This window comes from Oryzias latipes, chromosome 23, assembly GCF_053564925.1.
Source record: "Oryzias latipes strain Hd-rR chromosome 23, Olatipes_Hd-rR_3.1".
In the NCBI taxonomy this organism is placed as follows: domain Eukaryota; kingdom Metazoa; phylum Chordata; class Actinopteri; order Beloniformes; family Adrianichthyidae; genus Oryzias; species Oryzias latipes.
In genome coordinates, this window is record NC_136259.1 from 9,757,569 (window position 1) to 9,782,181 (window position 24,613).

General features: G+C 40.0%; 1 protein-coding gene and 1 long non-coding RNA gene across 7 annotated transcripts in view; one reads left to right on the top strand and one right to left on the bottom strand.

Annotated features, from left to right (window-relative positions):
• LOC144989353 (uncharacterized) overlaps nucleotides 1–24,613 on the top strand; it is a 166,464-nt gene that overhangs the window by 130,337 nt on the left and 11,514 nt on the right. The window lies entirely within an intron of this gene.
• The window catches only part of scube1 (signal peptide, CUB domain, EGF-like 1), a 102,951-nt gene continuing 81,216 nt past the window's right edge, over nucleotides 2,879–24,613 (bottom strand). For all 6 annotated transcript variants that reach the window (XM_023952624.2, XM_023952622.2, XM_023952625.2 and 3 more), the window contains 15 exons: nucleotides 24,290–24,412; nucleotides 22,969–23,085; nucleotides 22,713–22,835; nucleotides 22,488–22,607; nucleotides 18,491–18,589; nucleotides 14,184–14,300; nucleotides 13,719–13,877; nucleotides 13,416–13,619; nucleotides 13,173–13,334; nucleotides 11,405–11,572; nucleotides 8,158–8,319; nucleotides 7,878–8,075; nucleotides 6,322–6,474; nucleotides 6,143–6,222; nucleotides 2,879–5,823 (listed from right to left, as the gene is read on the bottom strand). In XM_023952624.2, coding sequence (XP_023808392.1) covers nucleotides 5,674–5,823; nucleotides 6,143–6,222; nucleotides 6,322–6,474; nucleotides 7,878–8,075; nucleotides 8,158–8,319; nucleotides 11,405–11,572; nucleotides 13,173–13,334; nucleotides 13,416–13,619; nucleotides 13,719–13,877; nucleotides 14,184–14,300; nucleotides 18,491–18,589; nucleotides 22,488–22,607; nucleotides 22,713–22,835; nucleotides 22,969–23,085; nucleotides 24,290–24,412 — 2,135 coding nt within the window. In that variant the 3' untranslated portion in view covers nucleotides 2,879–5,673. The remainder of the gene's footprint in view (nucleotides 5,824–6,142; nucleotides 6,223–6,321; nucleotides 6,475–7,877; nucleotides 8,076–8,157; nucleotides 8,320–11,404; nucleotides 11,573–13,172; nucleotides 13,335–13,415; nucleotides 13,620–13,718; nucleotides 13,878–14,183; nucleotides 14,301–18,490; nucleotides 18,590–22,487; nucleotides 22,608–22,712; nucleotides 22,836–22,968; nucleotides 23,086–24,289; nucleotides 24,413–24,613) is intronic.

The following is a 24,613-nucleotide window of genomic DNA, read 5'->3' on the forward strand; positions in this document are numbered from 1 at the left end:
AGTATCTGATTTATCTGTCAAGCGTGATGAATGACCCCCAAAAGAGCATCTGAGCTGATAAATTCATTCATTCATCTTCTTAACTGTTTTGTCCCTTTCGGGGTCATGGGGCTGCCAGAGCCTAACCCAGCCAGTTGTGGGTGAAGGCAGGGGACATTCTGGACAGTCTGTCGCAGGACCACAATCACACACACTCACACCTACGGACTATTTAGAGTAACCAATTAACCTATGAAGCATGTTTTTGGATGGCGGGAGGAAGCCAGAGAAACCCACGCATGCACGGGAAGAACATACAAATTTCACATGGAGTTTGCATGTTGCTGTGAGGCAAGAGCGCTAACCACTGCGCCATCATGCAGCCCATGTAAGCTGATCACAATAGTCTTTAGTTACATTCTTTAGTTAAAACCTGATTAGAATAACAATTTATCAGCTCAGAAAAAGTATTATTCTAAACAGGATGTAACTAAAGAATGCCTCTGACTGTCACAGACCTTGAAGGATGATTAGAGCTTGGATAATACACTCCAGGAGTGTATTATCACTTGCACACTTGAATTATTGTGCATTAAAAAGTGATAACGCACAGTGATAACCGCACGCCCTAAAAAGAAGTTCCGGTCACCTCTCTTAAGCCTTCTGTATCACTGCACCGGCTTCTTTAAAACAACCTTCAGCTTCATCATCTGGACAAAAGCAAGCAGTAAGAGGTGAACTTTCTCTCTGAACTGATGCTCTATTTAACCTATCGTGACCACCAGCATATATGGGTCATCCTTTGCCGGTGACATTTAGATCAGAGGACGGAGTGCTGTGTTGTCACAGTAACATGACAAAGCGCAGCACCACGTGACAAATAATCCGCTTTTTTGGAAAAAAGCGATCCAAACCGAAAAAAATATTAAGATTAAAGTACTAAAAACTGATTGAGTGTTTGTTTATTTTGTAAGTGACCTTGTTATAATAAAGCGAGTTAATGGTCTTCGAAATGTGCATTATCAGAATTAACAAACTTCACGTCAAATGGTTCAAGCTTCCACGGCGTGCGTAAATTTCCGATAATACACACTTCGTCAGCCATTTACCTTTACTTAAGCCACACATGCACTGTTTTTTAATGTTAAATGTCAGGAATTATTCACACTCATCTGAATATACTGTTCTCCCATTGGGGATTAGTGGGTTCAAATTTACCATCTGATGACACTTAAGCCTAAAAGTGGAACAAAATGCATTCAAGCTTGACAGTAGCTATGGTTACATGTACAAAATATCTTTGATCAGATCAAAGATCTCATTAGTCTTCAGCTATGTACCTTGTCCCCGAAAAACTTGATCTGATTATAACAAACGTTTACATAAGCCACACTTTCGGTTGGAATGAATCATGTGGACATGCGCGGAACTATCTAAAATACCGTAGAAGAAGAAATCGTGAGTTCCGTTGTAAAAAGACAAAGCATAAAGCGAGATGATCTTCTAAACGTGCTTTCATTATTGTTATGATTATAGCATTATTAAGTGCATGTTCGCTCATAATTTCATAAATATGTGAAGCCAGTGCTTTATTCTTGGCCGAACAGACCCGGAAGAAGAGTTATGATTAGGCTAATACCTGCCAAGAACATTTGGCTTTGCATGCACTCAAAATCCATGCGGACAATGCCGCAATGTGCATCTTGGCTGCAAGTAAATATGTGGGAATAACATCAGCCTTTATTTTGTCTGGACACGATTGGTAACACAAATTCACACAAATTGGCTTGGATTCTCAGGACTGGGCAGACCGGCATTTCTGCATTCAAAAGCCGCCTCTGCCAGCTCACTTACTGTCCCAAAGTCGCTCAGCTGTTGGAGACACAGTTCTCCCAGGAGATGCAGTTATCTAAGTGTCCGGCAGCTCATTTATGCAGAGCAGCTGGACTGCGGGCCTTCTCCATAGCGCACACCATATCAAAGCACCCTCCCCTGCTCGCAAACACGAAGCTACGAATGCGGTCCTGTTTGCGTTTCAAAGCCTCCTCTGGTGCGCCACAACCTCTACGCATGAGCCAGAGCAGTAATGACCCACGATGAACCACGATCAGATCAACAATCGGCATAACCCATCTATCACAATCAGAAGAAAATTGTGATCCAAATGAGTCTGATCAGGTCACAGTATTCCAAATGATGCGTTTACATTACGCATTTTTATTTTGATCAGGCGTTTATTCTGATTACTTTTGCCCATGTAAACATAGCTACTGAAGCATTAGCAGGTTGGCTTGCGGACTGCAGAAATTTGGTGCAGCAGAGCTCCGGTTCTTTGGGGAGGAGCTCCAAGAACCTTCACATAATCATTAGCTTTCATGAAATTCCACTTGGTTTTGTTTTGTTATGGTTTTCTTATGCTTTGTTATTGAAGGTAATCTGTGACTTCTTCCTGAGTCGGTCACAGTTGCCTGCAATCACTGGTTAGGGTTTCTGTAGTTAGGGAGGTATCTTTCTGTGTTCTGCACTGGTGCACCTTATGTCCTCTACTTTGAACTTGGCTTTTTTGAAACATTAAATGTTCTGGAAGTATTCGGAGTCCTTCCTGCATCTGGGTTTAAACCCGTTTGTCTGACAGTAACACTATCAGCTTCAGGGCCATATTTTGTATTTCTGTAAATAGGTTGTATTTAAATATTTTTTTGCATGAAGAATCCCTATTCATATGAGCACATTTCAAAATAACACTTGATCCCGACTGAGATTGTTTAGGGATAAATAAATAGTGTTTGGACAGGGTCTGAGTTTTTGATCTATCTGCAGAAAAGAGACATGAACGACCATAGCCTGATTTGAGTAAAGCACGACACAAAGAATCAATTCACAATAAAGACCATTTCAGTTGGTTTTCTGCTACTGTTTTTTATTTTGTTCAGTATCAGATTTTTTAATTATTTAAACAATGTGGCACAACACTGTTACATTTTCTTCCTTTGGGCACAACCGAATTACACAACGTTCAAATGATTCCTCATATACATACACACATATACAGTCTGCAGTCCCAAGTCACTGCTTCCTCACTCACACATCAATCAGGTTCTGTCATCCTCATGTGCACACACACACACGCAAGCACGCACGCACACACATACACACACACACACACACACACACACACAAACAATCCTTTCACCCAATTCTCAGGGAAATAGAGTCAACTATGGAACAATTCATTTGTTTTAACACTCACACTACACAGAAGCCACGTTCATAAAGCAGGCTGAACCTCATCATGTCTGTGTGACAGCTATTCCACATGACCTGGAACCTGACAACAGCAGGATTGTTGGATCTGGAAATAATCTGGTACACACTGAAATCACTCACACATTCTTTAAGCCGATCAAAGATTTTGCTGGCTAACAACCTGCGTATTTCAATAATGTCATCAGGTTTCTCTTCTGCCTTATTCGATACCTTTCTTTGGCATAAAGGCCAAAAATAAGATCAGAAAGGCCAAACTCAATGTTTTGCAAGACCATTTTTTCCTGTTGCAACCAATGAACTTTCAATTGTTTCCATGACTGTAGACTTTTCCAAAGCCTTCCCCTGTTGAATGAGTTTTAGCTACTGTTGTAACCTCATGGACAGAATCTGGAACTGGTTTTCTCAGAAAAAAAAAAAAAATCACAAAAAACCTAAGGGGCTGACTTTTGACTGCTGTGGTTTTTACCAAATTGATCTTCAAATGTACCTTTATATTTTTTTATAGTGTTAAGCGAGAAACTCAAATGGCCAAAAGGCAAGATGACTTCAAGCATCTGCTTTATAAAAAATTCAGCACTGTCACAAGAGGAAAACCTCTCGACTGCACGGTAAGCATTAATTTCTAAAGGAGCTTGAATGCCATTAAGAGAGTCTGCAGACATTTGGAACTTCTGCTGGAGAATTTTAGCTCCTATGCTAACAAAGCTGTCAGGTTTACAGTTGAAACCTGCAGAAGGACATCTCTGCCACCATGTGAACCTTCAGAAAAATACACAAAGTTCTCTTTTCAGTCACATTGTTTAGACATGGGGTTCATCTTGACCCTGTTTCATGGTTTTTACATATATATATTAGTGCTGACGGGAATGACAGAAACATTTGGTCAGGTTATAAAAGAAGAACATATCTACACACTATACTAATTTAATGAAAAGAAAGTGCATCAGGGTGACTTGGGACAGTTGTAGCACTGCAAGTAGAGCCGTCATACTAGAAGAGATCAGAGATGCTTCTTTAATCTGGCAGCTGTAGAACACGGATAGCTCAAGGCTGGGCCATGACGATGTTCACAAACTGTAGTGGTGCTAGATAAACTGGTAAAATAGCAACACTGTTGTCCACTGTACCACTGAGCAAAATCAAACTATTGTCATTAAGTAAATCAAACAGGTTACACGGGTTCCCCTATCTTCACGTGTGGCACATTTCAGTACAACACAAAAAAGTCACAAGAAACATTTTTCTTTAAAAGATATAAAATTCAAGTGCAATTAAAGGTTCAAATATTAGTTAATTACATACATTTATCACTTAAGAAACAAGTTTGTTGCTTAAAGGTAGTTTATCTTGTCTTAAAATATATATATATATATATATATATATTTTTTTTTTTTTAAATTTAAAATATAGACTTTATGCTACAAAGGATAAAAGCACCAACAGAATAGTTTACTGGAACGGTTTAAACTGACACCTTTGAGCCTTTTTTGGAATATCTGTGTTTGCAGTGCACCAATTGTCTTCCAACCTCTTTATTTTGCGCACAAAAAGAAATCCAAGTCAGGATGCAACGGCATCATTTCTTTGGGGTCAGTCTCTTTTCCTATGTCAAGGCTGTGAAACTGAGTCAAAACATTATTAACCACTAACGGTTCTGTGATATGGGCCTCTACAAGTTATGCCATGTTGTATATAAATTATACAAAACAACACAATACAGAACAAAGGCTGGACAAAAAAAGAAAACGTAGAACACAACTTAACCATTGAAAAAACGCCTGGAAAAAAGAAAAAGGCAAGACTATTGCAACTATTTGATGCTGATTCATTTCCTGAATCCTTCAATTTTGTCATGATGTGGGCTAATGTGGCATGTTATTATAAGACGGATTCCAAAACGACATAAAAGGGACAGACTTTAAAAAAAAAAAAGCAGCTTTATGAAACTTTGTTAGCATAAGATAGTAACCTTGGCTCTCAACATTCAATATGAGGCAAACTACTTTCCATGTGGAATTGAAGACTGAATTGAAGACTGACTTGTGAATTATAAATCATAAAATAAATTATATGATTTATGTATCATAGCAGATCAAATCCTGACAAGTTAAAAGATGAGATGTAGAGCACACAGAATTAACACCTTTTTCACTTAAATACTTTGCAGAAAGTGCAATCATTTGTAAATCAAATGTGCAACTTAAAAATAAGTGAGACATGACTGTAAAAAAAAAAGCTTTTCTGTGCTTCTGTGCCTCTTTCCTCACATTAACAACAAACAACCAGGGAAGCAAATACAGATGATCAAGTCTTCTTAGCCACAAAGGGGAAAGAAGATTCTGGGGGTTTAGGCTACCTTTTAATGTAATGAATGTGGAATGATGCAGGTGGAATCAGTCTTTAGCAGGTAGAGGAGGCTTCCAGTAATTAATATGGTTGTAGGAACCTTGTTACTTTGGAACGTAGCAGCTTGATAAAGGAGCGAGGGAACATCTCTTTGGACTCAGCTGCTGTGTATCTGAAGTAGTTCTGGGGGTGGGCAAGAACGTCAAACAGGGCCTTTATTAGCTTCTTGTCCTGAAAAGGATAAGACAGGTACAACAAACATGAAAACTACAGACATTTATAGCTCATTTCCATGTTTCTCTTCCAAATGAAGTTGAACATAGGCAGCACATCGGTGAGGGGGTAATTTATTTCCACTTTTAGGGACGAAAAGGTATTGTGTTAAAAATTCTACGTTTCCAGTCAGTCGTTCCCATGTGTTGATGCTCTGACAAGCATTATTATTAGCATCATGGGAGGCTTTAGATTAGTGGGTTGATGGTCAGGGGTTCAAATCCTAGGTTAGTTGGTTGTTGTGTTGAGACAGAACACCATGACACATTATCAGTACCTTCAGGATCTCCTGATGGTTCTCAGAGGCATACAGCCTTCCATCTCGCACTATGTCCTCTATGAGCTTCTGATAGTCCTCTAGGACACAGAATGGAAAAGACAAATGACTAAACAAGGAAGGGTATGCGAAAAAGTAGACAATTACAAGATCAAAGTGGGACTCATAGAAAAGTTTACCATCATACGTGACATATGGAACCTGGAAGCCTTTGCCGCTGTTGACCTCATTAGTCTTAAACTGGATCCAAAGTTTGCGAGAACGAGAGGTGAAGGCAATGGGTCTCTCGTAGGTCTGACAAGTCTCGTACGTGGTTATGGACGTGGGCAGCGCTGGAGGAAATGTGGAGAAAGTTTAGGACCTTCCCTCAGGAACCATCTGACACAGAGCATAGCAACCCACAAGATAAGCCCCTGTCATGATTTTTAATGATTAGACACAGCCTATCTTTGTGTAACAACAAATTATGTTTATGTTGAGCCTTAAAATGTTCTAGTGCAGTGTTTTTCAACCTTTTCTGAGCCACGGCACACTTTAACCTTAAAAAAAATCCTGCACACCAGCATCCAAAAATTTAAAAAAAGAAGGAGAAACTCATAGTCTTGTATTGATCTACAGCCCCTCCACAATCTCACATGCATTTTTGAGATAAGTGTTGCAGAAAAAGCTGGAAACTGCAGCTGTTTTTTCTAAAAGATTCAATAAAAGTTAAGTTAGAAGATTTAAAAATAGTTTGATGTGTGTTCGTTGGTTTCAAGACGTCTAATGACAGATCTCCTTGTGCCCTGTCACTCTCACAACCCAATGCATCATGGGAGATGTAGTGCATAAAACGGCCGGAGATCGGTTTTCGGAGCTTCATTGTTTTGTTCACTTGTTCCACGGTCTGATACCGGATTCTGTGGAAAGCTACAGCGCAAAAGACGAGCTTTAGCTGGTATTTTTGTTAGAACTGAGCGACTTTACGAGCTAAATCGGGACAAGGAAGTGAAGACTTTAACCACTTCTGATTGGTCAGACTGATGACATGTGATTAAGCCCCTCAAGAATGATTGGTGGAGACAGTCAAAGGGACGGGACTTTTCCCAAATACAGCCGGAGCTGCAGCTGAATCGCGGTACGGTCATTCTTATCAAAATGTCTTTAATAAAATAAAATAAACGCAAAGAAAAAGTATTTTACGATCTTTTATATTCCTAACTCCTCAGTGTTTTATCAGGGCCTGTTTGGATGAACACAGAGCTGAAATCCTGGAGATGGGAAATGTTTTTAGATCAGTTAATGAGGGCAATTTTCCACGGCACACTTGACCATCTCCCACGGCACACTAGAGTGTGCCGTGGCACACTGGTTGAAAAACACTGTTCTAGTGAATCAGCAATGATAAAATGTACTTTTCGAGAAACCTTGTGAGTTCTATTTCCCCCTTTCGTTGAAATAAAACTCTTACCTTTGTTGGTTATTTTTGAAAAGTTGAGTAGAGGATTTAGATTAAAACAGTGTAACATAACATTTATCTGTTTTATCATTGTGGGATAGTTCTAAAAAGATAAAACATTTTAGATGTATTTTTTGAAAAAAACAGCATCATTGGGTCTGTATAACTTTGGGAAAACTAGGAAATTTCTCTGGAAGAATATCATAAATTAATGTCCTGCTCACTGGACCTGTTCCTGATTTTTACGTTACCTTTTGGACCTTTTCACTACATCAAAAAGTAGAAGTCTCTCTTTACCACTCTTTCTCATGACCAGTACGTCTCCACAGTCGTCTTCAATAGGGAGAAAAATCTCTGGCACCACAATAAGGATCCGTCTCTTATGTGGAGGGTTGATGGTCCAGACACAGTTCACATTTGATGGGTAATCTCCAGGGTAGTTAGGTGACTCAATGTAGCCAGTGAACTCCCCCAATTCTCCTCCACACAGCTGATCTGAGAAGTTTGCAAAGAACTATCATCACAACCCTTGAAACATTACAAGGTATAATGGCTTTTAGAAGAAACAGAACTTTACTTTTGCAGTGAGAAACATTTGTGGCACCATCAAAGTCTGTCGTGGTATTCCCGGGGCAGGTGATGCAGTAGTTCTGCCCAAACTCGGACTGGTAGGTCCCAGCTTGGCAGCGGATACAGCGGTGGGTGGTAGAGTTGTAATAATGTCCAGGAGCGCAGTGCACTAGAAAAAAGAAGCAAACTAAAAAACTGAACCACAAAGACTAACCAAGGATCATTTCATGTCTGTTATACTTCATAACTTGATCAACCCCAAACTTTTGAAGTCACAACTTAACATTTTGCAAAATTTAAAGCCAAACAAGGATAATGTCCCATCATGTCTCGCATGTTGTAAACTAGCCATTTGGGCAGTTTTGTTCCACCGGACACAAGACAGGGCTCGACATAGCCATTTGTCCGCTGGCCCGGTCCTGTTTTTCGAGCAGTGCGGACCACAAGACTTTACTTTTCACTTGCCCGCTCGGGCCACTAAAATATCTAACGGTTTATTTATTCTTCACCTTTTTCAATAAAGTAAATTTTGCGAAAACGTGTAGATTTACCTCGTCTTCATAATTTAGTTTTTCTGCTAGTCCTGTGTTCAGACTTCAAGGGTTTCTATGGGAAACCTTTGATCACTTCTCCTTCTCTCCCGCCTGCGCGCGCTCGGCTTTCACTGCCGAGCACCACGCGGCACGCGCTCACTACTTTTTTTTTTCAAACTTTATTGAATTTAACAATTCAATACAAAACAATGTTAAACAGCAACAAGGAAGGCACAAGCCAGTGGGTTATTATTACATTTGATTATAAATCCGACACCGTCACTGAAGAGAGACTGAAGCATGTCAGAGATGTGGAAGACATGGCAGGAATAGATAGGAATATGTTGGATGGAGTAGTGGGTATAATTAGTAGTATGGACAGCAAGATATTTAATGAATGCATTGAAGATGAAACTGTATCCACTAAGCTTTAAGCTGAATGTCAAAGAATCAAAGGCAACTCCAAATACCTGAATCTCAGACTCAAATGCAGTAGAATGTTAAACTACTTAATTTAGTTTTTCTTTACAACACTGTAAGCAGTAAGTATTTTTAGTTAGCTGAATGATCTCAGTTAGACCTGCACAATATGAGGAAAACTCGCGATATGCGATATCAGAGATTAAAATTGCGATAACGATATAATTTGCGGTATATAAACAAACAGCAAAATAACCAAATAACCATTCCCAGTTTAAAAATTATACTCCAAATGACCCACGTTGACATAGGTTACAAACATCTAACATAACAGGGCTCCATCTGATTGGTCAACAATGTGAAGGCGTCCATCCGATTGGTCAAATGCATTGAGGGATTTATTTGATTCGTTAAATGGTTCAAGCTGCCATTAGATTGTTTTAACACATTTAAGGTTTATGATTTATTGCGCTATTTGCCGTTAGAAGCACCATGAAAACTTCTGAACTAGTGTTTCCTACTACACTGCAGTGCTCTCTTCAAAACATCTGAAACAGACTAGAGCAGATTTAAGTTTGATATGGTCTATTTTCAGTCATTGAAAAGTGTAGAAATAAGTGATGTCACCAGAATGCACCAAATTGCACCATATTAAAAGTTTCCGGGGGGGCATGCCCCCGGACCCCCCTAAAGTTGCAAGCACCTGCGGAGCGGCGGGTCCCGCTATGCGCGGTGTCGGGCCAGTAACTTTCAGGCAGGGCCAGTAAGTTTCAAAAACTACTGGCCCTGTGGGCCAGTGCAAATTTCTGGGCTATGTCAACCCCTGCAAGATCTATATTAGATAAATAATATACAGCCATTGTAGATGTCTACAGGACAACTCAGACATTCCCATTTTGCTACTTTATTAGATGTCTACCAATAGTGTTCTGAAAGACATCTGGATATTTTATTATTTTTTATTTTACCTTTATTTTACCAGTAAAAAATCTCTTTTTCAAGAGAGACCTGGTGCCACAGATGTTTTTTTAGATGTCTACTAGAGAACCTTTTTAAATATTTACTAGATATGAAATAAAAAAGCCAAGTCAAAGATGTTTCGATCATTGAGACTTTGTGTGCCGTCATTCTTTTTCTTCTTTTACTATCAAATATAAACATGACATTATTTGTGTAGAATATATATTTTCTCCTAATCTATACATGTAAATGGAATTCTTTACTTAAAGAACTTCAACTCTGAACAGGAACTAGACTCTTCTGTTCCGCAGTAGATAAGAAAATGTGCTTAAAGCTCATTCTAATAATAATAATCCACTCGGTCAGTAGATGAAACCTTTTACCATCATTTTGTTCAGTTTTACAATAAGTTATACATCAAAACACGAATGTCGAATTGTTGTTTTGATGCAAGTTTCTGTGACTTTTGACCCCAGGTACATTTCGGCAGAAATCTTTGCTCTTTCTTGGAATGTAGAACTTTTTGATTTCTAGTTGTCCATGAAATAAAAGGCTTCAAAGTGGTGTAATGATTAGCTCCTTCACTTCACAGTGAGAATAACTCTGGTTCAAATCCCAACTGGGACCTTTCTGTGTGACGTTTGCATGTTCTCCCTCTACAGGTGTGGATTCTCTCCTGCTTCCTCCCAATGTTCAATAACGTGTTTCACAGGCTTCTGTGTCTTTGTGTGGCCCTGTGACAAACTGGTGACCTGATTAGGGTGTGCTCCACCTTCATCTGGTTTGGAACCTGTGACACCAAAAGGGATTCAGTGGGTTCTGAGGACAAATGGATGGATGTAAAATTGCAGTATTTATATTTTAACTAGTAAATGTTTTTTAAAAAAGTACTCTAATAGATGTCTAAAAATGTCCAAATATCAGATGTCTACAGGTAGACATCTAACAGATTAACATAATAGAGATGTCTGAGATGTCCTGTAGACATCCATGGTAGATGTATATTAGGCATCTTAGAAATTAGAAATTATTATAAATCCTGTGCCTAGTGTGGAAAGGCATTTCTCAATATGCCTGCTTATTTCTTCTGGGGTCACTGAGTGTCACCGATTTTTATTCCTATACATATCAATATACAAATCAAAATTTGCTTTGTGAAGTTATTTTGGACCAAACAATAGAGATGGCTTGACTATCTGCCGAAACACTCTTTAAACATGTCCAAAATCTTTTCAAACAACTAACTCATTAGGACTTTGAAACCATCAAGTCAAGAAAATCCTAATAATGGATGGGTTCAAAAACTACTAAGAGCTTTTTAGGAACTGTAAGAGAGCAAACCTTTGGCCTCACAGTCTCTGAATGAGACAGATCCTTCATACTTAGTCATGAGACCTCCTCCACATTGAAAACATTGAACTCGGCCTGGTTCTGGCTGGTAAGTGCCCTGTGGACAGGGTTGGCATGGGTGAAAGCCATCAGAAGAATACTGACCAGCTGGACACTGACCTGTAGAACAGAAGGAACAAATTACCTCTCATTAATCTTTCGTAGAACAGTAGAACAGTCTTAGAACAGTCAATTAGCAGCAAACCTAATGGGAACCCTGCCCCCCTCCCCTCAAAAAACTCTGGTTCTAATAGTGAACTTCTATCAATCAAAAAATCTAATACTTGAAGACAAAAAAGGCCAACACGGACAAAATCAAATTAGATGAGGCTGGTTTTCCCCTTAATGACATTGAGAGTCATGGTGAAAATGTCACAACTACAAAAGTGAGGAATGACTTTCCTTCAGCTAATTAAAAAAAAACATTCTTCAAACATCACTGATGAATTAGTTATGTCAAACAGGTATCAACGGTTATCTTTTTAAACATTATCTTTCAATTGTAAACTTGTGAATTGTTTTGGTTTGATGCATTTCTCGGTAGAAAAGACCGGTGCCTCAGGCCGCATTTACACTGCATGGTTCAAGTGACCCAATTCCAATTTTTTCCTCTCAAGTGGCACAGATCGGATATGACCGGTGAACGTGTAAGCAGGACAAAAGCGAATGGATTCCGTTTTTTTTAGATCAAATACAGGCCTAATTCATATGTGGAAATACGAATCGGATACCTGCATTTGCCATGTAAACAGACAAATCGGATATTCTTCTGTAAATGCAAGTCGTACGTCAGTGACGTTAACTCAGGACACCACCAACTGAGATCACATGACGCTGATTTTGCTGTTCGAGGTCAGCTGGAGCCCCATCAGCATGTTACCTTTCAGCTTCAGGCTTCGAACCATAGTCAGAAACCGCTGTTGTTTCCGGTCGGGTCCCGGTCGAGATGCAAACGGTAACTAATCAAGTGGGGCACCGTTGCTCTGGAACAGGCTAGAAGCCGTTTATTTCTTTGCTTGGATGAAACTGTTAGTACAGCGCAACGTCTGAAAATACTTCCTCGTTCAAAACTCAGAGAGAGTACATAAGCCGGCCGAGCAGCCTTCCTTTTTCCTCTACCGCGCATCCCGTCTCCTGCCTCATCCTGGAGCGCACAAGCCAACGCCTCTTCCGTCGCTGCGTTGCCTCCATGACAACCGCAGTCACACAAAAGAAACGCAACAAAAAGGGGAGGGTTTCGCCATGCTAAACGTTTGGACCAACACGCATCTTCTAAATGTACTTTTATTACTGTTATGATTATTATTATTAAGGGCCTGCTCGCACATCATTTTTTAAATCCGTGCGGTCAGTGCTTAGGTTCGCGTAAGGTGGAAATTCTGCTATGTTTACGTAGTCCTGAGAACGTCTACGTTTGGCAGTTTCAGCATTGTATAGTGTAAATCGGATGCGGTTCACTTTTAAAAGATGACGTAAGCGAGTCGTCAAAAAAAATCGGATTTAGTCAGAAAATCGGATTTTGGCATCAAATCTTAGTCACACGCATCCGTCCGTATGGGGGTTGACGTATACAGGTTATGTCCGGGTCCATGAAGGGTCATAGAGAGGAGCGGGCCACAATGTAACAGTCTTTTACCTGAATACATCACGGTATCTTTCTAAAGAAACTGAAAGCAGAATGACCGTTTAGATTAAAAAAAAGAAAGAAATTGCAATTTACCTCCACACTGAGACACATTCTTGGCCCCAATAATGCCCTGTCCATCTATACTTGGACATGGCTCACAGGACAGTTGACCCTCAGTATCCTGGTATGTTCCTGTAGGACACTGGACGCACTGCTCCTGCTCCCCGCTGTAAAATGTCCCCACACCGCAGCTCACTGAAGAGCAGTGCAGGAGTGAACACTGTAGCTTTCAACAGGACAGCAGTGTCAAGGTAAGTAATCAGATTCTGTTCTTACCACATTTTTCATCCTGTAACACTTGTCCTGTGCTGCAGATTTCCGCTCCATATGGAATCCTGGATGGTTTTTGAGCCACTTCATATTCTGTCCCAGAAAACTGGATGTAGAACTGCTGTTTGTTGATGGACTTTCTAAGTGTACGCATGGCATTCTGCAGCTTCACCTTCATCTTGGCCCTCACACAATCTACATTGCAGACATCTAAAGGAAAAATCCGTTTTTCCAATTAATGAAGAAAAGTATGCTTGATTTCTTCAGATATTATTCTGAAGTGGACACCAAACTTAAAAACGGACACACCTGAAGCTTCCTCCTCGTTCATTTCCATTTCAAATTCAGCAGTGATGAGGGAAACCTCTTTTGAAGGAGACTTGCGGCCTCTACGGCGCCTTTTTGAAGAATCGCACTTGAGATTGACAAATGTGACCTTACAGTCATCAGTGCATGGAAACTGGCCTCCTTCCAGACAAAAATGACAAAATGGGTTTTTTAAACTTTTGTTTTCAGCTAAATACTGTCTATGAATGTTATTATTATTAATACATATTTGCCAACAGGCTGAAGCCCATTAATTGGCAAATTCACACACCAAAATCAAAAATTAATCACATATTCGTCGTATAAATAAACCAAAGAGAGGTGAATTATTTGACTATTGTTTACAAACCTTTGATATATGTTAAAAGATAAGTTTTAAAAGTGCAGGAGTCGGAATGGAAGCTCATCAGACAATGACACAATGACTGGATGACATATTTTCTTTACCTGGAACAACCTGCTTGGATATCTCTCTATGTTTCTCCTTGTTGCGGGGTCTCAGGTGACACTTTGCATCTTTGATCTTGAACCTGGTCTTGTGCTTGATGGGGGGTGCCAATGTATCTTTAAAGGCAAACATTAGAAACACAGATGTTTTCATGTAGGCCCTGTATTTCAATCATGGATCATGATCAAAGAGATCCAGATTACCAAATCCTCAGATTTGACTCCATGGATTAACGATTTTAATCAATCAATCTTTATTTATACAGCACTTTTCATACAAAAGCAGACACAGAACTTTCACTAAAATAAATACCCCCCCCCCACCACCACCACCACCACCACACACACACACACACCATAAACCCAGGCTGAGTCACACCAAAGACTCAATTGAATTTGGGGGGGTTAATCCACCAGAGCGCAGCTGTGTCTGCGGCTCACCGCTCCCCCCAGGGGATGGGTCAAATGTGAAGAACAAATTTCACACACATAGGTGCAAGACAGCTAATGGGACTTTAACTTTGAACTTTAGGGGATTTTTTTTCACAAATGGAATTAAAAAAAGAAAAAAAATGACCCTAAAAGAAATTCCCACGCAACAGAATCAAAGAAACAGAATTTGACTGTCCAAACAGTCAAATGCTTGCACCTGTGCTCAGGTAAGGTTGATGGGATGTAGAAAGAGGGGGATGGCCCGGTCATTTCCACACTAAGACCCCCACAGTGGCAGCCAGAGCCCCCCTGAAACCTACATGACGTATCAGAACTATGTAATCCACCTACCGCTCAGCCCAATGTCAGCTACTCAGACCAGGGATGGAAGGACCGCCACAAGGGCCCCCAACGCCAGACAGCAGAACATTACCTACAATCTAATGATTACGTTCTCTCCAGATATCCAAAATTCCCAGTTCAGATATCATTTTTATATCATCCCTTTTTTGTTGTACCTTTTCTAAAGAATCAAGCTGCAGGTTAAGGTTAGCCAGAGGTCTGAAACTTGACCCTCACTGAGTCCATCCCTACCTCCAAAGCACAGCCAATGGTCGCAAAGGTCAGGGAGTCCTTTTGGCATGTGGTGGCCCTATTCATTATCAACTATATTTAAAAAAAACGTCCCGACTAATAATTAAGTATGAACATTTCTCACTTGTCCATACCTGTATCTGTGCATGCTGGGTTATACACAATATTGACTAATGTTACCTCTGTCTTCAAGTTTGTCAAAGTGGGTTATGTGCTTTAACCCTTCTTGGTCCTCTTCCTGGTTTCTTCTCAAGACCCGTAGTTTCTGTTTGTATCTCAGTGAAGTTGTTTGATTCGATTTGTTTGACTGCCATTCCACAGACATTTTAAAAATGTATCTTTGGCAGAGACTACTATGAGTTTCTGGACAATTTTGAAGAAATCTGGAAGAAAAATCCTAGCTAAAGTCTTCCAGACCATGACAGCAAAATTTCTCTCCTCAAGAGAGAATTAGCTTCAGGATAAGATAACCAACAGTGACAGGAAAGCAGGGATGATTTTGAAAAAGATGTAAAGTCTGCATTACTCTGATTGAAGTTGCTTGTCAGGTATGAGGGCCATTTTTTTTTCTATATGTCAAAAACGAAGCCAGACAGATTTATGCAGACACTGTGGTAAATTATGATGACTGCCTACACTACAAGTGTAGTGTTTAATCTTGAAAACAGTAAGCAGGCGAGAAAAGAAAAAGGATAATTGTTTTTGGTTTGTTTTCTTTCTAGAATGGGGAGCATTTTCATTGTATATATGCACTGACTTATGTTATATGAAGCAGGTTAGGTCAGGTAGCTTCAAAATCTCTGTTTGGCACCATGCTAAGTTACAAATGAAAAGATGCAGAATAGAGGTAAGATCTTAAGCCCGAGCCCGAGTCAGAACCCAACCCGGCCCGAAATTCAGGTCGGATCGGGTCTAAAATGACAATCATTCGGGTTCGGGTCGGTTCGGGCCGGGCTTCTCTCTCGCTGACTTTTTAAATAAATATATTGAAATGGCTGTAAAGAAGCTCCTTAGGCGGGCAATTTTCAAACATTTTTTTTTTAATCCTGTACGTCAGAACGGTTACCGCACGAACCGAAAGGCACAGCCAGCTTCTTCTTACTCAGAGGGAGAACGTTCACCAAACACACACACACACACACACACACAGACAGGTAGACCCCGTCCCCTCTATCCCACCAGTCACCAGCCCGTCGTTGATTGACATACACTGTGGGCCAGCAACTGGCAGAGAGAGGGGGGCGCCGGCCACCTGCAGCTCTGCGCACGTGTCGTGAATGGAATCTTCCCTCCGCAAGTCCGCATCTATTTTGTTTAGGTATCCCCGATATGGAGCACCAAGAAGTCAAGGATAAACTTAAGACAGGGGAACTGAAAAGACAAACACGCACCGCCGCGGCTGCAGTTATTCTCCGCGTAATTAATCAAGATCTCTCTTTCACTCTCTTTTTCTGGCCTCTTATTCTGTGTTCCAGCGTTATTTTGTTGTGCAAATGCATTTATCATGATCATAAAAATATGTAGATTATTTTAACCTTTAGAAATCTTGCGTTTTTTTTCTGCCAAAAATACTATGGGATAAATTGAAATTTCGGGTTTGCTTCGAGCTCTGGCCTGCAAATCAAGTTAATTGGTCGGGTTCGGGCTGGGTTCGGCTTTAATGCCCACGGGCCTGGGTCGGGTCGGGCTGGATTTTTTAGGTCCGATCTTACCTCTAATGCAGAAGACTAATTTAGGCAACAGACTGTGAGAAGTCAGAACTCTGTCTCCCCCTCTGGTCGCCATTGGGAACCATCTTTAGAGTTCTAACCACACCTGGATGCTGCAGACCTGAATCTCATTCACTCAATCAACCAGAGCATACTTAAGCACTGCACTGAGCTGAGCTCTGCGTGAAGTGTTGGTTGTGCCACTCTGCCTTCATGACCGAGCGTTATGTCTGGACCTGTTCTTCTGACCCTGACTGCCTGACTGCCTGCCTGCCTGCCCCGACCCTTGCCTGTATTTTGACCATCCTGTCTCTGCTTTGATGAACTCATGCCTGTTATCATTCATTTTTACGAATGGTACAGGTATACCTCACAAACCTTTATATGGTTCTAAAGAAAACCGCACTTTAAACTGTCCACACTATTGTGCTCATCATTAGAGGGAGGGCTTGACCTCCCAAATTTTAGATATTACCAACTTAGTGCTCACCTATGTGTAATTGCTGAATAGGTGTCCAATAGTCCAACGTCACTTTGGACTGACATAGAAAGGTCGATGTCTAAATGTCCTATAACAACTTTCCTTTTTTTTTTTAAATCTAAATGCATAAAATCATCCTGCATCAATCCTATCCCAATAGCAACTGTTACAGCATGGTGAGCATGAAGGAAAATGGAGGGCAGGTATCCAATAACTTCCTCCCTTATGTAATAATCCAGATTTTTTGCCGAGAATGATGGATGATCGATTTCATATTCGGGCATGTATTGGATTGTCCAAATGACATCATTTGCTAAAGGAACCTTCTTTGATGAAATTTTGAATGAGATCTCTTGATGCCATTTAGTCAGTTGATTGAAAAACAGTTTTTCCAGAATGGACTTTTATCAATATATACAGGTGAGAGATTTTGCTAAGTTCTTCATTCAGCGCTACTGAGAAGCGACTGCCTGTTGCAGCGGCTCCAGTTGTTATGACTTTCTGTTTGTTTTGTCTTTTAGTATTTATTATAGTCTCTTTCTTTTTTTTCTTGGTCAACAGCATGGATTTTATTTGCTCCAAGCTTGTGTCTTTACTTTTCCTGTTACTCTCATTACTCATCGTAACTGAGGGTAACCCGTGTGTGTGTTCGGGAGAAGAACATAGTGATAAGCAGTTGTTGCTCTTTTTTTCCTATGGGAATTTTTCTATGGGAAACTCGAAATTGCAAGATGATTTGCACGTACGTGTTGTAAATTTGGCAAGCTGTTTTACGTACGTGTACATATTAAACTGCAACGTTATTGACGCACAGGTAGAGAAGAAGCGGAGTGACTTTTTAGCCAATCAGAATGCAGAACACAATGCACGATGCAAATCTGTGAAGTAGCGAAACCGTGAAAAGTAAACCGCGTTATAGCGAGGGATCACTGTACATGAATTTAATCTTTGTTTACATGGGCAAACCATTATGTTATGTTTTGTGTTTAAAAAAATCAATTAATATACATGACAAAAAATGCAGAAAAAATAGTATTTTAAATGTAAAATCTCAGGGTATGTGATGGACTGACAGCCTTTGTTCACCTTACCTGCACAGGTAGGTTGAGTAGACGTGACATTCCTCCTCTGAAGTGATCTACCAGGTTGGACAGGTACACCACAACTCAGGGAGTAGCTGTTCTCCGAGTCTGAGGAAAACCAAACAGAACAAAGAATTTATAGGAGAAATATCTGAGGAGCAGTTTCCTCATACGTGAGATGGAAAGTTTTTGTTGAAAACATTTTAGGGTCTTTCAATAAACTTTTAATAAACCATCATGAAATATGTTGTATGAAGACATAACATCTGCTCCTGTCAGACTTCTAATATATCGTCAAAATAAAGGATCTAATAATCCTGTTTTTCACCTGATTTCCTATGTAAAAAAAAAAGAAAAATGAAGTGAAAACTAAAAGTTTTTGGAAATCTTTAATATCAGATGATTAAATAAGCATCCAAGCTTCATTTAACCACAGGAATTTATGACACCCTCCCTTTAAAATTAAAATGTTTCCCAAAAGACAGAAAAACTCATATTTCACTTCATGCCTTGAGGCTGTCTTCCATTCTTAAACAATAGATGCCAAGTACAACTGAGAAAAGGCTGCACTTTGGGGAAACAGTATGATTAAAGTATGTAATCAATCCACAGATGCCTGTTAAGCACTATCACAGAGGCTGGGGTGATGGCCAAATTGGCGTGATAGGTGAAGCCAAGAAAACCTGCAGAGTGAAAAAATGTCAAGGCTGAGCCGAGAGCCCTGCGACCCCAAAGAGTTCAGAAATATAGCAACAACCGACACAAGCAACCTCAACAAGAATCAGTAGAAGATGAAGGAGCTGCGTCTAGTGAAGGGTGCTACCAGAACCCAGAGTTTCTGCAGGGAACCACAGGAAAATTTGTTTTATTTTACACTTTAATATCTTTTATTTAAACACTGCTCCTGAGGCAGATACTTTACGCAATTAAATTGGAATACTAATATTCAATGATGTATGCTCATATCAATCTATCTATTTTCTTTCGCCACTTCTTCGAAAAGTATGTGTTCACCCATCCAAATGATCAGAATCAGGTGTCCTAATCACTTGGCCTGGCCACAGGTGTATAAAATCATCACTCAGGCATGCACTGTGTTTTTTTACAGACATTTGTGAAAGAATGGGCTACTATCAGGAACTTAGGGAATTCCAGCATGGAACTGTCATAGGGTGCCACCTGTGCAACAAATCCAGTGGTGAAATTTAACTAATCCTAAATATTCCACAGTCAACTGTAAACTCTATCAGAACAAAATGGAAGGAGTTTGGGAACAACAGTAACTCAGTCACCAAGCGGTAGACCAAGTAAACTGATATAGAGTGGTCGGTGGATGCTGAAACGCATAGTGCAAAGAGGTCGCTGACATTCTGCATGGTCAATTGCTACAGAGCTTCAAACTTCATTTGACCTTCAGATTAGCAAATGAATTTAAGTGAGTAAATGAAAAATAAAAGGGAGGAAAAAGGAAGAGTAAGTTGGTAGGGGCGCGTTGCCAATCAAGGTTCCAGCTGTGTGCACCAGAGCTGACTTGGATGAGGTGCGTACGTAGTGTAGACAGAGTATTCCAAAAGGTCGGGAAACCTATGACCCATTTCAATTCATTTCATTTCAAAAGAGTCAAAACCTCGGAGGCAGCTGGTGAGATTCTGTAGTAGTGCGGGGCATAGTTGTGGCGATCTACTGTGTGCTCAAGCGTCGCCTGCCACATCAGCCCCAATGTTTGTTTAGCTTTTCATTGAATATCATTTATTATGGAAGCGATTCTGTAGCATAATTAAAAATAAAAATAAAAACCATAAATGAATTTTAATTTTCAAAATGAGGCTGCATTTTTTTGACTCAAAATTAAAATGAAAAAGCAATCCGCCAAAATGCTTTTTCATTTTCTTCTTCAACACTGCTTATTAAAACAGGACAAAATGGAGAAGTGTGTTTGGATGGTGTATGAAACCCTGCTCGGAGCACTCTGTGGATATGAAGTGATATTTATGCCACCACATTGCAAAAACTTTTTTTTGTTTAATTAATTTATTTTTTTGCTTTCAAAAAATATTTTTGCGTTGGCAACACAACTGTTTTTGCATGTGTTGTGTCTCATCACACTTTTTTCCATATCTTTGATCTTGTGTTCATAAGTTTCAGTTTAGCGTGACATCTGCCATCAAAGAGCCTGCTGATTGGTCTAGATTCTGACCAATCAAATAGGCCAATTTATCTAACATGGTGTCTGCTACCAAGGCTCAGAAGCTGAACCAGCTCTTTTTACCTTTGATTTTGTCCCTTTGGCTGAAGCAAATTTCATTTTTAATGATTTAATTTTATTAATTTTTCAAAATAATTCATAGTTTCTTTCTTTATTTTTTAGCATTAATTGTTTTTTTTTTAGCCAGATTTTTGAATTTATGGCTGAGGATCTTCTAAAATTGCAAAACTAACAGAAAGTAAACTGTAAAGTTTATCTGCTCATATTGCACCAAATCAGTGCTTCTCAAATAGTGGGGTGCGCCGATGCAATGCCATGGGGGCGCGCAGTAGTAGCGGTTTTAGCCACAGCAATGCGGGCAATTAACCAGGGCGCAAATTTAACAGGACACCGCCCGCTGTCACCACCGGTGTCAGTGCTTGGAAAAAAATCTGCGGCACTATTGGTTTCCTATTATCTGTTATATCACAGAGTTTGTAACAGCCTAAAACTGTAAACTGCAGTTCGTGCAGCTGCTCCTGTCTGTGAGAAGGAAGGGGAGGGGTAGTGGGCTTAGGCTGCCAGGTGAAACGCGCACGCGGAGTGCTGCATTGCGCAACATCAGGATCATCGTGTGCCTTTAGATGACTCAGGTCATGCTAATAATGTCATTCTTTATCAACTATTGTAGAAATTTTGATGACGTGTCTTTATTTTCCATCAATGTGTTCTTTGTCTGCCTGTCGTTTAGTTGGTGTCAGTGTTTGACATAAAGACAGCAGGTAATGCAGGAAAACAGCTGGACTTTATGAGATCATAAATAAACAATCGATCATTTAGAAAAAATTGGGGGGGGGGGGGGGGGGGGGCTACTTGGCAGTGGTCCCCCTCCCATGGTTGCCGCATGGAGTGTGCCCCCCCTCTCTCGGTTTTATTTGCACCTTAGACATGTAGGGCCCTTGGTAGGGGGGATGCTTGGACATCACTGCCAGTAAGCAGCAGAAGCAGACATTTTTGACAAACTGGTCACAACACTATAAGAAATAAATACAAAACCCTGTTTTATTTTGTGGCTTTGCTGTTCCTTCTGGGTTTTACTCTGAGAGAAACGGCCAGAACGGTTGAAGACTGCAGAATTCCGTACAAACAGAAACAGTACAATGTTCAAAATCCATGCCTGCCTCCAAGCACTGTCAATACGAGACAGAGACACCTGATTGGTTAGAATCTAGACCAATCAGCAGGCTGTTTGATAGCAGATGTGTCACGCTACACTGAAAATTGAGAACGCAAAATCAAAGATGGGGAGAAAGCGAGATGAGACACAACGCATGTGAAAACATTTATGTTGCAAATACGAAAAAAATACTTTTTGAAAGCAAATATTTAATATTTTCATTTGCAACTTTGTAAAGTTTTGTTTGCAATGTGGTGGCATAAATATCACTTCATATGTGGAAGGTTTCCCCTTTCAAGTGGGGCACAATAACTTGACAATTTGAATGTAGTGTGAATTGGTGAATGGGACTGTGACTGTAAAGCGCTTTGGGCCTTCAAGGAAGGTAGAAAAGGGCTATATAATTATACGTCATTTACCATTTATAAATATACATATATTTGTTACTGCCATCAGATTTCAAATGTATTTGTTAAAACTTTTAACATTTTGTGTCTTGAAGATAATATTGTGCTATGATGCCATCATGTTATATGTACCATCTCAATATTTATAAAACCGTTTTCTATGGATGAAAGAGAACACTTCCAGGGTGTAACTTCAGAGGAATTTGAAACATCAAACATTCCTGTCTGTTGGTCTACCTGCGAGAAAGAGTGCATTGGAAGGACATGACAACGAGCACACCTCTGCCCCTGAGCTTTTTGTGCAAGTCAGCTGGGCTCTGGGTGCTGGCTTTCCATCGGGAAGACACTTCACAGCCTCTGAGGAGCACACACACACACAACACAACACAAAAGGGGCAGACACACTTTATATTTAGATGATGATTGGGTGTGAAAGTAAAAAAACAAAGAGATGCTCCTCACCAATACAGTCTTTCTTGTTCCAGTGGAGTTTCATGCCCAGTGGACACAAACACTCATAGCTGCCCTGTGTGTTTATGCAGCCGTACTCACAGCTCCCATTATTGATGCTACACTCATCAATATCTGTCAGAAAGCACCAACAACATGTTATAACTTCTATTGTTACCAGTTTTTCTTTTCAAATGGTAATGAGAGAAAAAGAAGAAAACAAGACCAGGGCTGTGTGTGTCGGTGTACCGTTCCAATAGAGACTCACCTCCACAGTGGGTGAGGCCGTACAGAACGTACCCCTTCTTGCACAAACACTGAAAGCTGCCGGGGTAGTTGATACAGGTGTGATCACAGGTCCTCTCAAAGGAACACTCATCAATGTCTGAGACACAAAGAAAATTTCACATGAATGATCTGCCACATTTCCCAGAAACTGGTGACATTATAGAGCTGTAAAGACTAAAATGTACAACATTGTAAGAAGAAATTATCCTCAAGAATGCACGGAAAACCTACTTCAGTATCATCTCAGTTCCTTATGACACACAATCAGAAAAAAAAGACCCTTAATGGATTCAAAGCATGAATACCACTTAAACTATACTATACATTGTATTATCATTAAGGCCAGTGGCCGGGTTAAGGCTCTGGTAGCCCTATGACCCCGTAAGGGATAAAAGGGGTTCAGAAAATGAATAGATAATGCCAAAACTTTGGATCAGGATCAAAGTGATTCAGATTACCAATCTTCCCGATTGGACTCCACGGATCAAAGATTTTCATCCCAGTATATCACAATTCTGCCGGCCCAGATCAAATTTCCTCAGGCCTAAGGACATTTTTTCCCCCCCATAATTCAAAGTAATATACATTTCTCAATTGACAATTTAATTTGCAATTTCCATTGACACTTCGATATGCAATTTAGGCCTGTATTATGAAAATGTATTTTACAATTTAGAACTCAATATGATAAATAACAACTATAATCTTAAATATGAATGAAATACTAAATAAAAGCAGAATCAATTGTATTTTAAATTGTGGGTTTTGGAAACAAAATTCAAAGGGAAATGTTTTTTTCAATTAACAATTCAATGTTGAATTAAGTCATGAATTACAGAAATGCAGTTTGCATTTTACAATACTAAGAAATGACATCTCAGTACATTGTTTTAAATTTATTTTAAATAAACTTAAAATCTATTGGATTTTATTTTGCAAAGGTGTCCAAATTCAAATGAAATGACAAAACAGCGCCCCCTGGTGTTAGGTATTTACACTTATAGAGTGCCACGCTTTTTCTCACCCCAAAATTCAAACTGAAATGCAGTCTGTTAGATGCTCTTCAGGGCGGGGCCCACTACCTGCCTAAATTTGCTAAATGCTGCCTACCCTTCCTTCAGGAGACCTTGAGGACAGACAGAGTGTAAAACCAGAGGATGCTGAACTTTCCTCCTCTCAACTCCAAACATGTCTGAATAAATCAACTAAAACACTTCTGCCTCACTCCTGACCCTTCAAAAGAATCTGAAGAGGGATCTCTTTGTAACTTTCTCAGCACTTGACAGGTGCCAGTCACTGACCTTGACATGAACGCTCATCTGTGAGAAGTTTATGGCCTTTCTGGCAGCTGCACTCAAAAGAACCCACTGTGTTTCTGCAAAAGTGGTCACAGCCTCCGTTGTTCTCCTGGCATTCATCGATGTCTGGATTCAAAATGAAAAAATGACAAAGACGAGTTAGATTTTAGTGAAAAATGAACTCCATGTTCAGCTTAAATGTGTACTGTAATTTTTTTTATAATCAATTGTGAGCCGAAAAGTAAATATTCCAGTAGATCATGGCCGGAATGATAAATGCAATGTGATTGCATGCTTAGTAGGGAAAATGCACAGAAACAGATACTT